Source organism: Protopterus annectens, chromosome 1.part2 (assembly GCF_019279795.1).
Source record: "Protopterus annectens isolate FY-2018-M chromosome 1.part2, PAN1.0, whole genome shotgun sequence".
Taxonomy (NCBI): Eukaryota; Metazoa; Chordata; order Ceratodontiformes; family Protopteridae; genus Protopterus; species Protopterus annectens.
Window position 1 is genome coordinate 699,943,039 of NC_056727.1, and position 17,804 is coordinate 699,960,842.

Here is a 17,804-nt window from a genome sequence, read left to right on the forward strand (position 1 = left end):
GGTAGTTCTTAGACATAGTCAGGCGGGTAGACCCTGAAAGAGAGTAGGGAGACTCCAACAAAAAGTATGAAAATCTCAGCTGAAGCTACCCTACTGGCTGTAAGAGAGCTGCAGAAGACTAGTTTACTAATTATGCCTAACCAATAAGACCCTTTACTCAAAACATGAAATACACTTAAAACTAGTTGCATCCAGAAATGCCATTTTCCAGATTATTCTATTCTATTCATCCCTTCCTGCTTTCCATCTCTTCTAGATCTTTTACAAATGTGCTGCACTAGTATGCTTAGCAATCACATTCCTCATTTTCTTCTACCAAAAGTACTCGTAACTGGCAAGGACAATTTCAACTTGCTATTGTTTTCCTTAAACCACACTAAAAGATTACTTCTTTGACTAACGCATCTGTTAACTTTCATTACATACTTGTCTCAAGCAATCACGTTACTCTGAAATTTAAGTAGTTTACAGTACTTGCCTTATGTTCTGATACGGATCTCTGCAATGTTCCGCAAGTTTTCTTGTGCACTATATTACTATTCTTTTATTTGAATAAATCAGTTTCCTACCTACCTGGTGCTGTGCAGCCCTTCAGATATTCTTTCAAATTCCATGCTCGTCCATCCCCCATGTACCCCAACTACTACTCCGAGGTAATCCCAGTCTAATCCTTCACCACATAGGCTCTTCACTCATCAGGAAGTCAAACTCATCTGCAGTCCCATGAAGCTAGGGTGGAATCCAAAAGGGAGATGTGTGCATGGTGCTGGCTGCCATCACATTTAGGGCAACTTATCAAAACCCCTATCTTTGGAATGGCTAGTATAAAGTCATCTTTACTGCTGCAGATCAATATGAGTGTATATCTTTAAGAAGCTTTCCAGGGGCTTGCACAAATGTATAAATACTGGGCACGTGCGAGCCTGACTGCCATTTTGTAGTAAACTGTTGAGATATAAGCATGCGTGTCTGTGTAGTCTGTCAGTTAATCAGTTAATTTATATTTTGTACTGCTGCTATCCATCCTGATATATTTCTATGGATTCACTTCAGGAGCTCGAAATACTGAAATCTTGAATTTCAGTATCTCAAGCCCAAGAAGTGAAATCCACAAAACAAAGAAAACTAAAAACCGCGAAATTCAAAACCTTGAATACCGGAAGTTTTGAATTTTGCGGTTTTACTACACACACACACACCATCCACCATACAAACACACACAATCACTCTACTACATGAAAGCAGGGGGGGCAAGACCTCCTGCACCCCCGCACCACCCCACTTAAATATTCTCACTCCGAGGTCACACTACATACAAATACACACAAAACACCACCACACAAGCTACTTTCTCTTTGCGCGCACACACACATCACAGCAACAAAACACACTGACATACACCACAGCCCCTACCCAAACCCCTTAACATACACACACACTTACCTGAATACATAACCATAGCGGAACTTTACAAGCGTGAAATTCAAAACCTCCGGTATTCGAGTTTTTAAATTTTGCACTTCTAAACTTTCGCTATTATGTGGATTCGGCTTCTTGGGCTCGAAATACTGAAATTCGAGATTTCAGTATTTCGAGCTTCTGAACGAAACCCGTTTCTACATAATGCATATGAATGAACTACTCCGCCTGTTCATCTTTACTTGTGAAACAAGACAAGAAACAACTGCCCCTTGTAATATCAGCGGATGACATGTGATGTTCCTGGTCTTAAGAGGTCACAGAGGCATCAGGCTTATAAAAACTATATACCCTCCAGAATTGTCAAGTTGACTGTCAGCCTCACCCCCCCCCCACTCCCACCCAGTAAGCCACATCAGCAAATGATTCCATTCTTGAACTTAGATTATCAAGCATGGCAAATGGATGCTGTGCCATCCATCAGGCCAACCTAAGATTCTCATGAATACTGCAGTTTCCTATCAGTGAAGCTTTTCTCCCCAGCATGTCATTGATAGAGAGTCTGGCCCAAATGAACAACTTACTCTATGAAACCGACTCAAAGAAAGAATGCTTTAAATAAATCAGGACTTTTTAAAACATTTCTGTTTACCCATACATGATTACAAAAATCTGTATCCATTAACACACAACCATTAGACTTGTATGCATTCCCTTAGACTTACATGCATTCCCTGGCAGGTTGGCCTACAGCAGTCACTTTCTCACATTTTTTAGCTATCCTAAAGTGGTTAAGAAAAAAATGATTGATCAACCAATGACGCTGAAAAAATGAGTATACAAGATACTCCATACTTAGGAATCAACCAAGTGTTCTGTCAAATGTATACCACACTTTTTTTTTAGTTTATTCTGCACTGCATAAAGCAGTACAGAAGGAGCATTCGGAGAAGAAATTATTTGTGATGCTACTGTAGGATTTTCTTAATCTCAGTAACGAGAAATGCACATTGCATCTTAACAAATTTTTAGCTATAACCTGAACCTGGTAACTAAAATATGAAGATAATTCACAGATCTGAAGAGCTTTCAAAAGTCAATGAATTACATTACATTACAAGTTAAACAAGTAAATTATTACATTCATACCTAATTTGTAATTCCTCCTCTCTCAATTTTTTGATCTTTTCAGACACCTGATCTTCGGGCTTCCGTTTTCTTCCATCAGCTTGACATAAAACAGCATTTTTAATTTTAAAAGGGTAGATTACAACATATTACTTTTATTTTAGTACTATGACATATAGTGAACATCAGTGAGACAATTACATTCAGCCTCATTAAAAAAAAACAAAAAAAAAAAAAAACAAAAAAAAAAAAACTGCAGCAGACAGTGCAGATGACACTTATAGTCAGATGTCCCAAGACTAACACCATCAGTTCATCAACATATATTCAGTGTAAGAGAATGGCTAGAGATAATCTGCAGTCAGCCAGTGCACAGATGCTTAACAGTCTATTTATATTTGTTAACTGGGGTAAAGCACTGATTCAGACAAACCCTGCAGGTTAATGCCCAAAAGCAATAAAATAGGGAAAGCTGGCAGTCAGAATCATTTGTCTAAACTTGACTTAAGTTTGTCTGTGGTACTTGCCACCCTGTGTACAAATGTAGCATCAAGAATGTGATTAAGACTAATTAGTAGATTCTGAGAGTTTTTTCTGGAATTTACTAATAAAATATGGGGTGAAAAGCAGTTATGTGAGAAAAGAAGCAACAACTTAAAAAATGTTTTCCAAAGTAAGTTTAAATTTGCTTCAGAGCCCACTAAAGGCATACACACATTAAGGTCTATTGCATATGCAGTCTTCTGTACACAACATAGGCAAAACTACAAGTGAACTCCATTACATGATTTATGAACACATGCATGCTGTAGACATCAATGAATAAGAATACTTTAGTTAATCATGGTAGTATTTGTAGTAAAAGTAAATGCTTTAGTTTTACAGTGGCAAACTACGTTAAAAGATTTTTCTACTAAATTTGATGCTGATATTTTGTAAAGGAAGTAATATTGTTGGCAAGTTAACTTAGATGCCAGTGAATTCCCAGGTTTGAATGGCGATAACAATTTTAAAATTTACCTTAAAAGGAAGCAAATGAAACACTAGTCACGTGATCGGAGTGTCATGTTAACTCAATATTTAAATCACCATGTGTTTAGTTTCACTTCAGTCTGGAGAATTGTCTTCAAAGGGCAAACATGCTGAGTGGAATTTAATTAAATGAATTACATTCTGTTTTTTTTTAAGCTGTTACTTTGTACAACTCTTTCTTGCTTCGAGAAGTCTTTTTTTTTTTTTTAGTTATTTTGTACGACTCTTTTCTGCTTTGAGAAGTCATTGGTGTGGATATATTTGTAGTCTTATCCAATCTTAATCCTCGTAGTCAAACTCATTTTTAGGATTCTTCCAGCTTTCTACTCCTCCAATCTGGACTTACTTTGCATAATACATCTTCATGGCCAACATGCAACTCAGGTAGAATTCTTCTCAACAAGGAAACAGCACTGGAGTAGAAGCAGTGATTGCAACATCACTCCCAGGGAAACGGTCGTCCCACAATATAAACCAGTGGTTGCCACAATCAGCTGCAAGCAGTGGTCAGAGAAGGTTCTAAGGTCAACACAGATTAGGCTGAAGACCTAAAAACTGACTAAGAGAAAGCACAGAAGTTCAGGAATTATTCAGAGTTCTAACATCTCAGGAAGAGGAGGAAAAGTACAGCTGCTTAAGTCTTACTTACCTCTAACAGTAGATGTTCATAGAAAAAAAACTTTCTTTTGTGATCTGTAGTGAGAGTAGGAATCACGTTGAGGAGACTCTGGAGAGGTGGAGATATGCTCTAGAGAGCAGAGGAATGAGGGTCAGCAGGGCTAAGACAGAATATATGTGTGTAAATGAGAGGGAGGGTAGAGGAATGGTGAGGATGCAGGGAGTAGAGTTGGTAAAGGTGGACGAGTTTAAGTACTTGGGATCAACAGTTCAGAGTAATGGTGAATGTGGAAGAGAGGTGAAGAAGAGAGTACAGGCAGGGTGGAATGGGTGGAGAAGAGTGTCAGGAGTGATTTGTGACGGACGGGTATCAGTAAGAGTGAAAGGGAAGGTCTACAAGAGTGTAGTGAGACCAGCTATGTTATATGGGTTGGAGACAGTGGCATTGACAAAAAGGCAGGAGTCAGAGCTGGATGTGGCAGAGTTAAAGATGTTAAGATTTGCAATTGGTTTGACTAGGATGGATAGGATTAGGAATCAGTATATTAGAGGGTCAGCTCATGTTGGACAGTTTAGAGACAAAGCAAGAGAGACGAGATTGCATTGGTTTGGACATGTGCTGAGGAGGGATGATGGGTATATTGGGAAAAAGATGCTAAGGATGGAGCTGCCAGGTAAGAGGAATAGAGGAAGGCCTAAGATAAGGTTTATGGACGTGGTGAGAGAGGACATGCAGGCGGTTGGTGTGACAGAGCAAGATGCAGAGGATAGGAAGAAATGGAAAGAGATGATCCGCTGTGGCGACCCCTAACGGGAAAAGCCGAAAGAGAATGATGATGATGACTGGCATACGAGTGAATTCTCAAAGCTTACCCAACTTGGGAGAAGGAAGGATAAAGGTCCAGAAGCACCTGGAAAACAGCTGTAGCAAAGCCTGCCCTGGATTTTGAAGAAGTATCCAACTTGTACTGCTTTATAAAGATATGGAGGGGCAGGATAAAAATGTCTGTGGAACGAAAATTCCATTCCTTTACAATGTGCCACTGAAGAAGAGAAGGCTGTGGTGGAATGTGTTTTCACCTTGCCATGGTGGGTGCAACAAAAATACAATACCAGAGGACAAGCAACAAGCAATGGTTTACTTAGAAACAGGTTGAACCTTTTTTGCTCTTGTGTAGGCAATATAAAGCCTTTCAGCCTTCATGAAGGGTTTAATTCTATAGAAGTAGTACTTGAGTTGCCAATCCACATCCAAGGTATGAAGTATCCTTCGTTTCCCTTATTTTTATGTTCTGGGAAGAACACAGGGAAGTAAACAGACTGTGTGTGTGAATTCTGAGTTCACTTTTCGGCATGAAAGAGGGGTTAGTGCATAACAAAACCATATCCCTGTGGAAAAGCAGTTAAGACTGTCCCACCAGGAGAGCTTGCAGCTGAGAGACGTGTCTTGCAGATGTCAGAGCACTAAGCAGCCATCCACATTAAGAACCAGATCAGAGTGAGAGGCTGGTTGGAAAGGTGGCAAAGGTCAATGTTTCCAGAATGTATTTGAGATCTCACAAAAAATGAATTTGCCTGTGAAGGGGCCTCATATGCAAGACTCCTATTATAAACTGTTTTACCAAAAAAGAAGAGAGGAGGATCCACTGCCAGACAAGCAGAGACAGCAGCTAAATGCACCTTAATGGATGTACACCATAAGCCATCCTGAAGTAGCCCACACCAGTTTTCAAGGCCAGAGTGATGTCAACCTCAACAAATCCCTTTTTTCACCATTTAGGCACCACTTAGAAAACCTCATCCATTTGTCAACATAAGAATTCCTAGTAGCAGGTTTTCTGGCTTCTAACACCTGTTGGACATCCTCATGAAACAAGTACCTAAATAGAATCAAGATCGAATCATCTAGGCTGTCAGTTGCAGTTGCTCCAAATTTGGGTGCATCAGTCACTCTTGAAGCTGTGTGCAGAAAACCAGAGTGTGAGGAAGTGTGTGGTAATTACCCTTGGCCAACACCATTAGAAAGAAGAACAACGTCTGCTGGACCAGCAGGGGTTCACTACAGTGACGTTTGGCATTTCTTTCTGAATCTTCAAAAGTAGCTTGTGAATCAGCAGAAAGGGTGAAATGCATACAGGAACATTTGACACTTGTAGAGAAAGATCTGCAATACATTTTTATGCAGTCAATCACTCTGACATGCTGGTCACAAACAATTTCTAAATTTCACAGTTGAGTTTGCTGTACATAAATGTAAACAGAATTAAGTGCTTTTTGTCACACACCTCCAAGATATTGCTAAGGAATGTGCATTCTTTCTTTTTTTGACACCTTTATTGAATTATCACTTAAGACACAAGCATGTATACATTTATACAAAAGAAAACAAGCCATGTAATATGTTTTCAGTTATAAATATTACAAAACACATTTTTTTTGTCCAATTACCATCAATCCAACATTACCTAAACTGAGCAATTCCTGCCTTCCCTTAAACCTCACTCCTTTTTCAAAACACTATTCTGCATGTGTTGCTCCCACAATTTCCATTTTTTCTATACAATTTACTCCTACCCTTTTCTAAAGCTCTTACTTCTAGTTCCTTTATCTCTTTCATACGATTCACTACATCAAATACAGTTGGTTCAGACTTCGATTTCCATTTTCTAGTAATTGCTTTTTTTGGCAGCCTGGCGCAGCCACAAGAATTAAACTTAACAAGGCCTTATGTCTAGACAGATCAGATCTTATATCCCCCAGCTTAAAAAATAATTTCCATAGTTATATCCATTTACTCACACAATATTTCTGAGAAAGTACTCTGTAGAAATTTTTTTAAAAGTCTGCCAATTCATTACACTCCCAAAATGTATGATCTCAGTTACCTATTTCTTCCCCATCACACCTCCAACATGTGCCATCTACATGAGGAAAAATTCTTTGGATTCTGCTTAGGGTATAAATATCTGTGCAAATACTTCGAAGCAAAAATCCTAAACTTTCTAGACAATGTTGCATATTTGAGAGCCACACAAGTCCTCCCCATTGCTTACTTGTTAACTGCTTATCTGGACTCACTCCAGTCTATTCTAATCTCCTTTGACTGATTCACGTAGTTACCATGCAGTATTTTATAGGTCCATCTAATCATTCTTTTTTTAACAGCAGCTTCTGTTCTAAATTCAATTAATAACTCTACCATACAGCAGGTCTTTCACTTAGGATTCACCTATCCCTTTCTCTTTGCCTATACTCTGATATCAATCCCTTTTAAGGAAGGCAGTCCAAATGCCTTCTTGGTCTATTCCCAGTCTATTACCTTTCCTTCTCTAGCTATTTGTTTCCAATACCTGTTTTCTTCAGTAAATTCGGGCCCCTGTTGCTTATTCTCTGCATCCCTAATTACAGTGATCCCTACTGTAAGGATCTCCTTTCTCCATTCTCGTGTTGGCTTAGTTATTAAAATACTTTCTGCTACTTTATGATTATAATATTATGTATGGTTGCCGTTATTCTCCTTAAGGATCTGTATCCAAAATTCCACTCTCTCCTTATTTCTTGAACCCCCCCCCCGCTTCATCATCATCATCACCATCATCATCCCTTTCCACTATGAATTATAAACTTCTGTGCTTGTGCTATGTATTTTATTTTTATTTTTTTATTGTATTTTACATTTCTTTACCAGGAAAGTCCAAGTGGACAGAAGTCCTTTTTCAGCACAGGCCTGGGGAGAAAAGGTCCACATTTAGATGGAAAGCAATACCTGCATAGTAGACACACAGGGAAACAAACATTAGTACACAGTATTCAATAGAAGACATACATGATGATATTAAAGTAAACAGTACATTGTAAAGGGTTGTAAGTGGGTACAATACTAGCTGGACATTCAATAGGTTACTGGTATGGCACACTCCTCTTCTATACATATTTACAATACTATCGTCAAAAGTGGTGTTAACTGTCTATACCTAGATAACTGATAATATCTACTAATGGAGAACAACAGAATAAAATAAGTAGTCACTTGGACTCGGTTCTTAGTGCAGTAGAGATAGTGGAAAGGAGGAAGTTAGAAGGTTCAAGGGAAGTCTGGGAAAGAGTGGCTAGCTGGAAAGAGAGAGAGAGGGTAAGGTGGAAACCTCTAAGGGGTATCAGAGTGAGCTAAGAGACTTATCCAAGGCTAGTGCATGTGCACAGTTTTATGTTGGGATTTGAGCATTTTTTGTAGTGTGACGGGATTTTGGTAGATCTTAAGTTAGCTGGTAGTGAATTCCAGATTTTGGCAGTGGAATCTGAATAAAGGGTTTCTCCTGCATGTTGTTAGCATTTGTAATCTGTAGTAAATATTTGTTAGGGGAGCATAATGGCCTATTGCTAGTGCAGTTATTTAGTAGGTTTTGGAGGGGTAGGGTTTTCCCTAGTTGGTTCAAAATCCTGTGGATCACGGTAAGCTAGGTAGAAGTTAAAATATATGGCAGTTCTAACCAGTTCAGTTTTTTTTTTTTTTTTTTGAGGGAGAGGCAGTGGTTCTATATTTGGAGTTAGTGGAAAACCTTGCTATTTTATTTTAGTAGGCATCTAGTTTTCCTATATTTGATTTTTTTAGGTTTTGCAAATACTGGTGAGGCATAAAGTAGAGAAGAGGGCAAATGTATTCTAGCAATGGTGGCTTTTCTGTTTATGATTAGATAATGCTTATTTCTATATAGGGCACAGACATTTTTATGGACTTTCTTTATGGTTTGTGCTACATGAATGTCAAATTTTAAGTTGCTGTTAATAAACACCCATAACTTTTGTTTGGGTTACAGGACATATGGTTATTACTACTAGATGTGATATTGAAAGATGGGGGAGGGTCTACAAATCTTGTGGGTTTAGAAAAGTATGAGTTTTGTCTTATTAGGATTTGGAATAACCTGTGATTCAGAAAGCTAAGTTTCCACTGCAGAGAAAGACTGTTGTGTTACTTGTTTTAGTTTTTGGAATGATGGAGAGGCACATATTAATGTGGAATCATCTGCATACTGGATGAGGGAAGCATGTAGGGTAGCACTGTGAAGGTTACTAGTGAAAACTGTGAATAGAAGGGGGACCAGGATAGATTCTTGAGGGATTCCTAGAGTGACAAGTAGAAGAGGAAATAGGTTTTGCTGTCTGTGATGTGCAAAAACATAAGAAAACCGATGATCAGCAACACTGACCAGAAAAGCTGACTGATTCATACAGATTATTCGTTGCTGTTTTTAGCCATTTAGGCTGAAATAATGCCAAGTAAAATGATTATTCTTTCTTTCTTAAGTAAGACCAAGTTGTATGATTGGTGCAGTTAGTTTATTTGTTTGACTATTTACTATTATAAAACTGCGAGTTAAGAGAATGGGCTGATAACTTAGGGCTAGAACACTTTAAAATTAGTGGGAGCTATATTGTTAAACTTGTGTGGGTAATGAGGATTCCCTGCTGCCATCCCTGGCGAACATGATCTCTGATGTAATAAAGCAGAAAAATGAATTCTTTCAAATATGCTTCAAAGGATAACCTACACTACTCTATTGAAATAAAGTCTTCTTCTCGGCCGAACCTCTTTATGCTCCAGTCTTTAGGTATTCTGGTAGTGGCTGCAATTAACCTTGTTTGGGCGCTGACCCTGCTTTGTTTCTGGATGGAGGGCTGACAAAAAAGAAAAACAGTGAAAGTAAAGACAACTGTAGAGGATTTGGCAGCTCAGCAAGTTCAAATACGGTAAAATTATTTGACCAGTTAAAGCTTGCATTCAATTCAGTGCTCATTAGTGCCACACTATGCTTATACAGCTTTCTTACACTTTGGAATCAATGTCTAGCACAACCAAGCAGTTATATGAATGGTATTCTTATACTTAGGTTAGACTCCTACAAGGTCAAGCAGTTAACTGAACTGCCTCTTTTGTTTTTCAACTAGAATATGAGTACCAGTATAAAAATAGGTTCATCAGTTGGTACTAGGCTATCGGCCCTAGGGCCTATACAAGCTTAGCCATAACAATTCCCTGGCTATTTCTTCCCACAATATTTACTTCCCAACCAATGTAAGTAATGTTCAGACCAGTGAAAACACTTAATATCATGTACTGTGCCTTTAAGGCTATTCCTGTAGGGGTATTGGACACAGTAACAATCCTCTACTTGTCTATTTACATTAATATCTACTGTTCCTTAGCGACTAATTCATGGCTACTGTCTGCCCTAAGCAGGTCTAACACAAATTCTACAATTCCTGATCAATGTCCATTTTGCTCATACGTTAATAGTAGAACAAACCTTAATCATGCAGTACAATTCTAGCTATACAATAATTACAAATGGGATAATACCATTTAAATGCAGTCAAAAAAGTCAGTCTATACAATAATTCCTACGCTGCTACCTTTTCTTTATTGAAGTTCAGAAATACAAAATATTAGTGGAACCACTCACTGGAGTAGTACGCGATACCGTGGGTCTGGACAGCAAGGGGCAATTTAAAAATGGTGTCCGATAGTTAGGCGGCTTAAGAAAACTCTCACTAGACGTTAGATTTGTATATGTATATATATCAGCAGTTAACTGCACAGCTCTAAAAATACCTTCAAATAAAGTAATCCTAAACCATTGAACTTATTTCCACATAACCCTTGCCCTCTTCCCCTCCCAGATAAAATCCTTCAAGTGTTTATTACTGTCGACAACTTCTCCTCTGCTTGATAAAAATATGCCTGATCTGTATATTAAACTAAAGGGACTAAAAACATCACATCTTGCTATCCATAGCCATAAACATGTGTTTCTAGTTTTGCAGTTTTTGTATCATCTTTGTTTAGTCTCTTCTTTAGCTGTCATAGCAAAATCCTTTTTAACCTACACTCCTAAATACTTCATTTTTATCATGTCCCCATAAATATGGGTATTGCTGAACCAATTCATGTGTAGGAATAGTTTACAGCTATAACCTTTGTTCTGTCTTTATTAATTTTATATCCTGAAAAAACATGAAACTGTCTCAAAATGTTTCATAATACTGAGATGTCCTTTTCTGCCTTTATCAGGTACAAAATAATATTGTCTGGAAATAAAGCCAACTTTTCTCAACTACCATACCAACTACGTCCTTGAATTTCTGAGTCCCTTATTTTCTTTGCCAATTGTTCTAGATACAACACAAACAGGAAAGAAGACACCCCTGCCTGGTTCCTCTGTTCAGAGACAACTTATCAGAAAGGGTACACTGACTATCTTTAAACAAAACTAAATTATACATTGTTCCAGTAACTGCATTAAAGCATTTAGTTACTAGAAACACACTTATTCACTTCATAACACGTCAAACTGTATTTTTACTGAGCTGCTTGACCTTGTTCCTTTTAATTTTACAATTCTCCTGGCAAACAATGTCCAGACCTCTCCTTTTATTGCCTTCACCTTTCATCAGCTTGTTTCCACAGAAACATAAGAACAGAATGCACTTCTCAACTAATACTGAACCTTTATTTGCTAAAGGACAACTATTTGGTCTTTCACTAAAAAAACACTTGCTTAAACAAAAAACTTGTCGTTGGGTTAAGCTAGTGGCATTAATCCAGACATTCACTTATTTAAAAGTAAAAGATAACATTTGAACTCTACATACATTACAATCAGTGCATGTTATTCTCATCACTCACCCCAACAGCCCAAGAATACATCCTATTAACTTAAACTTGCTTTTAACCAGTCTTTCACTTTTTTTTACATTGTAATGCCTATGTTTATTAAACCTAAAAATAATACTTGTTGACTTTAGTATCATCACCTACAACAATCACTGAAAATGCTTTGCTTTACAAGATGCAATTTATATCATGAAATTTGCTTCCCATTTTAATATCCCTCGAAACGTTAATGACATGCATGAAGTGGGGTATATACTTGTCAATCCCTACACAAGTTTAATAAAGTCAACAGAAAATCCAATCTTTCTCTGCCTCTTTTTCTTGTAAAGCCATATTTCACAAATGTGAGTGATGCTACAGTCTCACATTTACTCACTAATTTTAGTATTGTTGGTCTTCTTCCTGTTTATCTCCATCTCCCAACCCCAAACTCCAGTTCAACAGATGGCCTGCACCAGTCTCCCCTGGGATTCCGGATACTGGCTAAGGCTCTATGGTGCCTTTTTGGGCAAGGTTCAAATAACAAATTCACCACTGTAGCAGGAACAGGCAAGCAAAAACGGAGGGTAATGCTACTCGATGCTAGAAGTCTAAATCTGAAAATGCACTCACTCGAAGCACTCCTTAAAATGGAGAACATTAATATCTGTGCAGTGACTGAGACCTGGTTCAAGGCTCCAGACAGCACCCCTGCACTACCAGGCTATAACTCATACCACACTTTTCGGCCATGTAACCTGGACCGAAACACCAAAGACAGAGGTGTGTCCATATTCATTAAGGATATCCACACCTCCAGGCTAGTTGCTCAGCATAATGCATCCGAGGTTATCCAAGTGCAACTAACTCTGGGCAAAACTGCAATCCAAACTGAAGCTTGCTACAGATCCCCAACCGTGCCCCATGATTCCCACTCCTCTTTTCTTGATCTACTGGAAAATATTAGGGTTCAACCAAACACCCTAATAATGGGCGACTACAACTACCCCACCATTAAATGGAAAAAAAGAAGTTATGTACTCACCATAATGTTCCATCTGAGTAGTTAGACTTCATTCTTCTGCACATATGGGTATTCGGATCCGATTCGGATCTGAGCCAGCAAAACTTTTACAAGCATCAGCTCCGAGCTCCAAGCTCCTCCCCTATCTATAATACATTGCTTCCTCCTGACTAACCTCAGATCGAGTTTGCTGTCACTAACTAGCAACGTAACCCAAAATCCAAACAGGATAACACCTGAATAGTGAGGGGGATGGAGGGAGGGGAGATGCAGAAGAATGAAGTCTAACTACTCAGGTGGAAAGTACAGTTTTGTACCTACCATAAATGTAGATGTTCGAGTGTATATACTGCTGCAGTCATCACACTTGAGTTATCCTGTCGTCAGGCGGTCTCGCAGTCGGCCGAATCCCAATGCCTTGGTCCGGCGTCGGCTGTCGTCGCTTCTTCCCTGACGCCAGTGCGATAGGGGTATAAAAGAGGCAGCCAACGCCATTTTCTTCAGTTTTTCTTGCCCCAGATGTCAGGTGCCCCCAAATAGGAAGGCAAAACAAAAAGCTATGCAAAAATTCCTTAGAAGATAAACAATAGTACTAACTATTAGCAAATACACCATATAGACATGCATCCAATTGATTGATGAACATGGAGCTATAACTAACACCCTGGTATGCAGAGGGGATGGTGGGAGAGTAACCTGGACTGCAGCAGTATATACACTCAAACATCTACATTTATGGTAGGTACAAAACTGTACTATTTTCATCGTGTTATACTGTTGCAGTCATCACACTTGGGTTGAATCCCAAAGCTATGGATGGGTGGCTGGTACTAAACTGGGTTGGGCGAAGCTAGGATGCCCTGCAGCACTGCAGTGACAAAACCAGCTCTGGATTTTGAGTATAAAGGAAGGTGGTAGTGCTTGGTAAAGGTGTGCACTGAACTCAAGTAGCTGCCTCCAGAATGTCCTTGGTTGGAACCCCCCTGAGAAAGGCTGCTGAGGTTGCTGTAGCCCTGGTAAAATGGGACCTAATATTAACAGTCACTGCTTTCCCATGGTGCGAGTAGCAAAAGCGGATACAATGTGCTATCCATTTGGAGATGGTCTGTTTTGAAATGGCCTTTCCTTGTGAATCTGCAGCATAGGGTACAAAGAGTTGGTCAGTTTTTCTGAACGTCTTTGTCTTATCTAAATAGTAACGTAGCTGTCTGTGAATGTCCAAAGAGTGAAGGAGTCTTTCTCCTTTATTCTGGGGATTTGGATAAAAGGTGGGTAAATGAATGGTCTGATTTAAAGCCACACTGGTTACTACTTTTGGCATAAAGGTAGGGTTAGTTCGTAAAGAGACCTTGTCCTGATGGAAAACGATGAAAGGTTCCACTGCCATAAGTGCCTGTAGTTCTGAGACCCTGCGTGCTGAGGTAATAGCCAGCAACAAAGCTGTCTTCCAAGGCAAGTATTGTAGTTCTGCTGAGAATGCTGGTTCGAAAGGAGGCAGTGTTAATTTTTCTAAAACAAAGTTCAGGTCCCAAGCTGGTGTTGGGGGCTTTCTGGGGGGTCTTATATTCTTAGCCCCTCTGAGAAACTGCCGTAGTAAAGGGTGTGAGAACACTGGAGGATCCGTATTGTATTGAGCTGAAATGGCTGAAGCATGGATCTTAATGGATGAGAATGAAAGGCCTTGGTGTAGCATCTCAGTTAAGTATTGCAGTATTTGAGGAATATTAGGTATCCAAGGATTTTGGCCTTTAGCCTGGTTCCATGCACAAAATCTTTTCCATTTGTCTGAGTAAGTTTTTCTGGTGCTGGGCCTTCTGGCCTCCATAATGACATTCTGGACGTCCTTTGAGAGAAGTGTTGATTGAAAATTCAAGGTATTCTCCATGCAGCTAAATTTAAAGTTCTGAGCTGGCTATGAAGTGTCAGAGAGTTTTTCTGAGTCAGCAGTAGTGGGAATTGAGGCAAGATCCATGGAGGGCTGTGAGTCAAGTTCCTTAGTAATGGGTACCAGTGCTGGCGTGGCCAGTCCGGAGCAATGAGGATCATTTGTGGTCTCTCTGATCTGACTTTCAATAATACCTTGCTCAGTAAAGGTAGTGGTGGGAAGGCATAGACTGCCAATGCTGTCCAACTGAATGATAGGGCGTCCACTTTCCAGGCTAAGGAGTGATAAGTCCTTGTGCAAAATTTCTGTAGTTGGCAATTGTTGGGGGAGGCAAATAGATCTATGTCTGGACATCCCCACCTTTGAGTTATTGAAAATACTTGTGGGTGTAGTCTCCACTCGTGAGGATCTGCCAAATTTCTGCTTAATTCGTCTGCCAATATGTTTTCTTTTCCTGGCAGAAATTGTGCTTGCAGTTGCACTTGGTAAGTCAATGCTGTGTTCCACAAGGTCATTGCCTGTCTGCATAAAGGGTAGGAGTGTGTTCCTCCTTGTTTGTTTATGTACCACATCACTGTGGTGTTGTCTGTCCTTATTAGTAGTTGTCCTGGATGCAAGAGGTCCTTGAAAGCTGTCAGGGCATTTTGCACAGCTAGCATCTCCTTTTGGTTGATGTGAAGATGCATTTGTTTTGCAGACCATTTGCCCTGTATGCACTTGTCCTGCCATGTGTGCTCCCCAGGCGTAGTCTGAAGAATCTGTTGTCATAGTTTGGTTTGCTGGAGGTAAGATGAAAGGAAGACCCTTGTTTATTTGACATGCTTGAGCCCACCATAGGAACTCTTTTTGAAGGCATGGAATGAGAGGTATACTTGATTCGAGGCTGTGCCTGTGTTGAGACCATACACTTTTCAGGTACCATTGTAATTTCCTCATATGCAGCTTTGCATATGGGAGTAGTTGAATGCAGGATGCCATGAACCCCAATGCCTGCAGGATTTTCCTTGCAGTGAGCTGGGTAAAAGTTGCCATCTTTTTGAAGTATTGAGTCAATTGCTGTTGTTTGTCTGGCATGAGAAAAGCCATCTGGGCCGTTGTATTTAAGCTGGCACCCAGGAATATTATTTGTTGCGAGGGTATTAGCTTTGACTTCTTTTTGTTTACTGTGTACCCTAGGCAACTGAGCAGCTGTATTACAAATGCCAGATGCTGTAATAGAATGTCCTTACTGTCCGCTTGGATCAGGCAGTCGTCCAGATATGGGTAAATTTGTATTCCTCGTTGTCTGCAATATGCAATTACTGATGCCAGGCATTTCATAAATACTCTGGGCACAGTAGATAAGCCAAAGGGCAATGCAGAGAATTGATAATGCGTTGTACCTGCCAAGAATCTAAGGTATCTTCTGCAATCTTGTCTGATAGGGACATGCAGGTATGCCTCTTTGAGGTCCAACGTTACCAGCCAAGACTCCTTGCCCAGCATGGGAAGAAGCTGCTTAAGTGTGAGCATTTTGAGTTTGGGTACCTCCAGTTATGTGTTTAGAATTGAGAGGTCTAAAATGGGCCTCCAGGCTTTGTCCTTTCTTGGGACTAGAAATAGTCTTGAGTAAAAACCTTGACCTTGCTCCTTTGTAGGTACCTTTTAAATTGCTTTCATATCCATGAGAGCTGAAATTTGCACTTGTGCCTCTGCCCATTGGTTTGGAGGCAGATTTGGCATGGCTCTCATCCGTGGTAAAGTGTGGAAATGAAATCTGTATCCTCAGGTAATAATATCCAGAATCCATTTGTCCTTTGTTATAATGCGCCAATTTTGTGGAAATAAAGCCAGTTTTCCTCCCAAAGGTGCTGCCAGGGCAATTTTGCTTGGATGATGTTTGCCATTGTCTAGGCCTGAAGGAACCTTGTGGCTGGCCACTGCCCCTAGGGCGTCTGTACCTATCTCTTTGGGGTCTGTCTGATGCAGGAAAGGACCAGTTTTTTGATGGCCAGTTCCTGCTGAAACGAGGAGGTTGTACTTGTAAAAAATCTTTAACTGTTTGCATAGATTTTGCCTTTTCTTCCATTTTCTTTAAAACTTCCTCTGCTTTGACACCAAATAAAACATCTTTCTGCAATGGAGCATCCAATAACTTTGCTTTGGCATGTTCTGGTAAGGCTTGTTCTTTAAGCCAAGACTAGTTTAGTCCAGTTTCAGAGTTGCTGATTCCTGGGCTTTGGTTGTAGTTCCTGTGTACTGTTTCCTTGCCTTATTTGGGGGAGAGGAAGTTACCTTGCTTACCAGTGGGAGTGGGAAGCATTGAGCTGCCTTTTGTCCAGTTTTGTGAGGTTTCAGCCAGTAACTAGTAGTTTATTGGTCGTTTTGGGCCAGTTTCTAGCTTTTTCCAGCCCCCTGGTATAAAACGCGGTAAACGCGCGTTTTTCAGCTTGTACCTACTCAGCACAGACTCCACGTGGGCCAGCAGAGTAATCCAGGCTGCAGAGAGCTGAATAAGCGACTTTTCTTGATACTAAGTATATTTTTGTTGCTTTCCACATCTGAATACCTAGCGACTGTATTTCGCCTGCCTTTCTGTTACATTGAAGCTGTTTTTACTGCATTTAACTTAATATTGCACTTAGAATCCTTGTTTGTTACTATTTGACTGTATTTGTAGCAAATTCTTCTGTGTAAGCTGTAGTAGCTGATTCATAGCATTTATAAGTGTTTGCTGTACCTGTTTCTGCCTGTTTTGTGAAAAAAAAAAAAAAAAAAATATCTCTTGTTTTTCTGCTTTACTAGTTTAGTCCAGTTTCAGAGTTGCTGATTCCTGGGCTTTGGTTGTAGTTCCTGTGTACTGTTTCCTTGCCTTATTTGGGGGAGAGGAAGTTACCTTGCTTACCAGTGGGAGTGGGAAGCATTGAGCTGCCTTTTGTCCAGTTTTGTGAGGTTTCAGCCAGTAACTAGTAGTTTATTGGTCGTTTTGGGCTAGTTTCTAGCTTTTCCAGCCCCTGGTATAAAACGCGTAAACGCGCTTTTCAGCTTGTACCTACTCAGCACAG

The 17,804-nt window shown here is 39.8% G+C and overlaps 1 protein-coding gene across 1 annotated transcript in view; it reads right to left on the reverse strand.

Annotated features, from left to right (window-relative positions):
* LOC122792405 overlaps nt 1-17,804 on the reverse strand; it is a 2,471,936-nt gene that overhangs the window by 517,800 nt on the left and 1,936,332 nt on the right. The window contains exon 25 of the mRNA XM_044060193.1: nt 2,569-2,647. Coding sequence (XP_043916128.1) covers nt 2,569-2,647 — 79 coding nt within the window. The remainder of the gene's footprint in view (nt 1-2,568; nt 2,648-17,804) is intronic.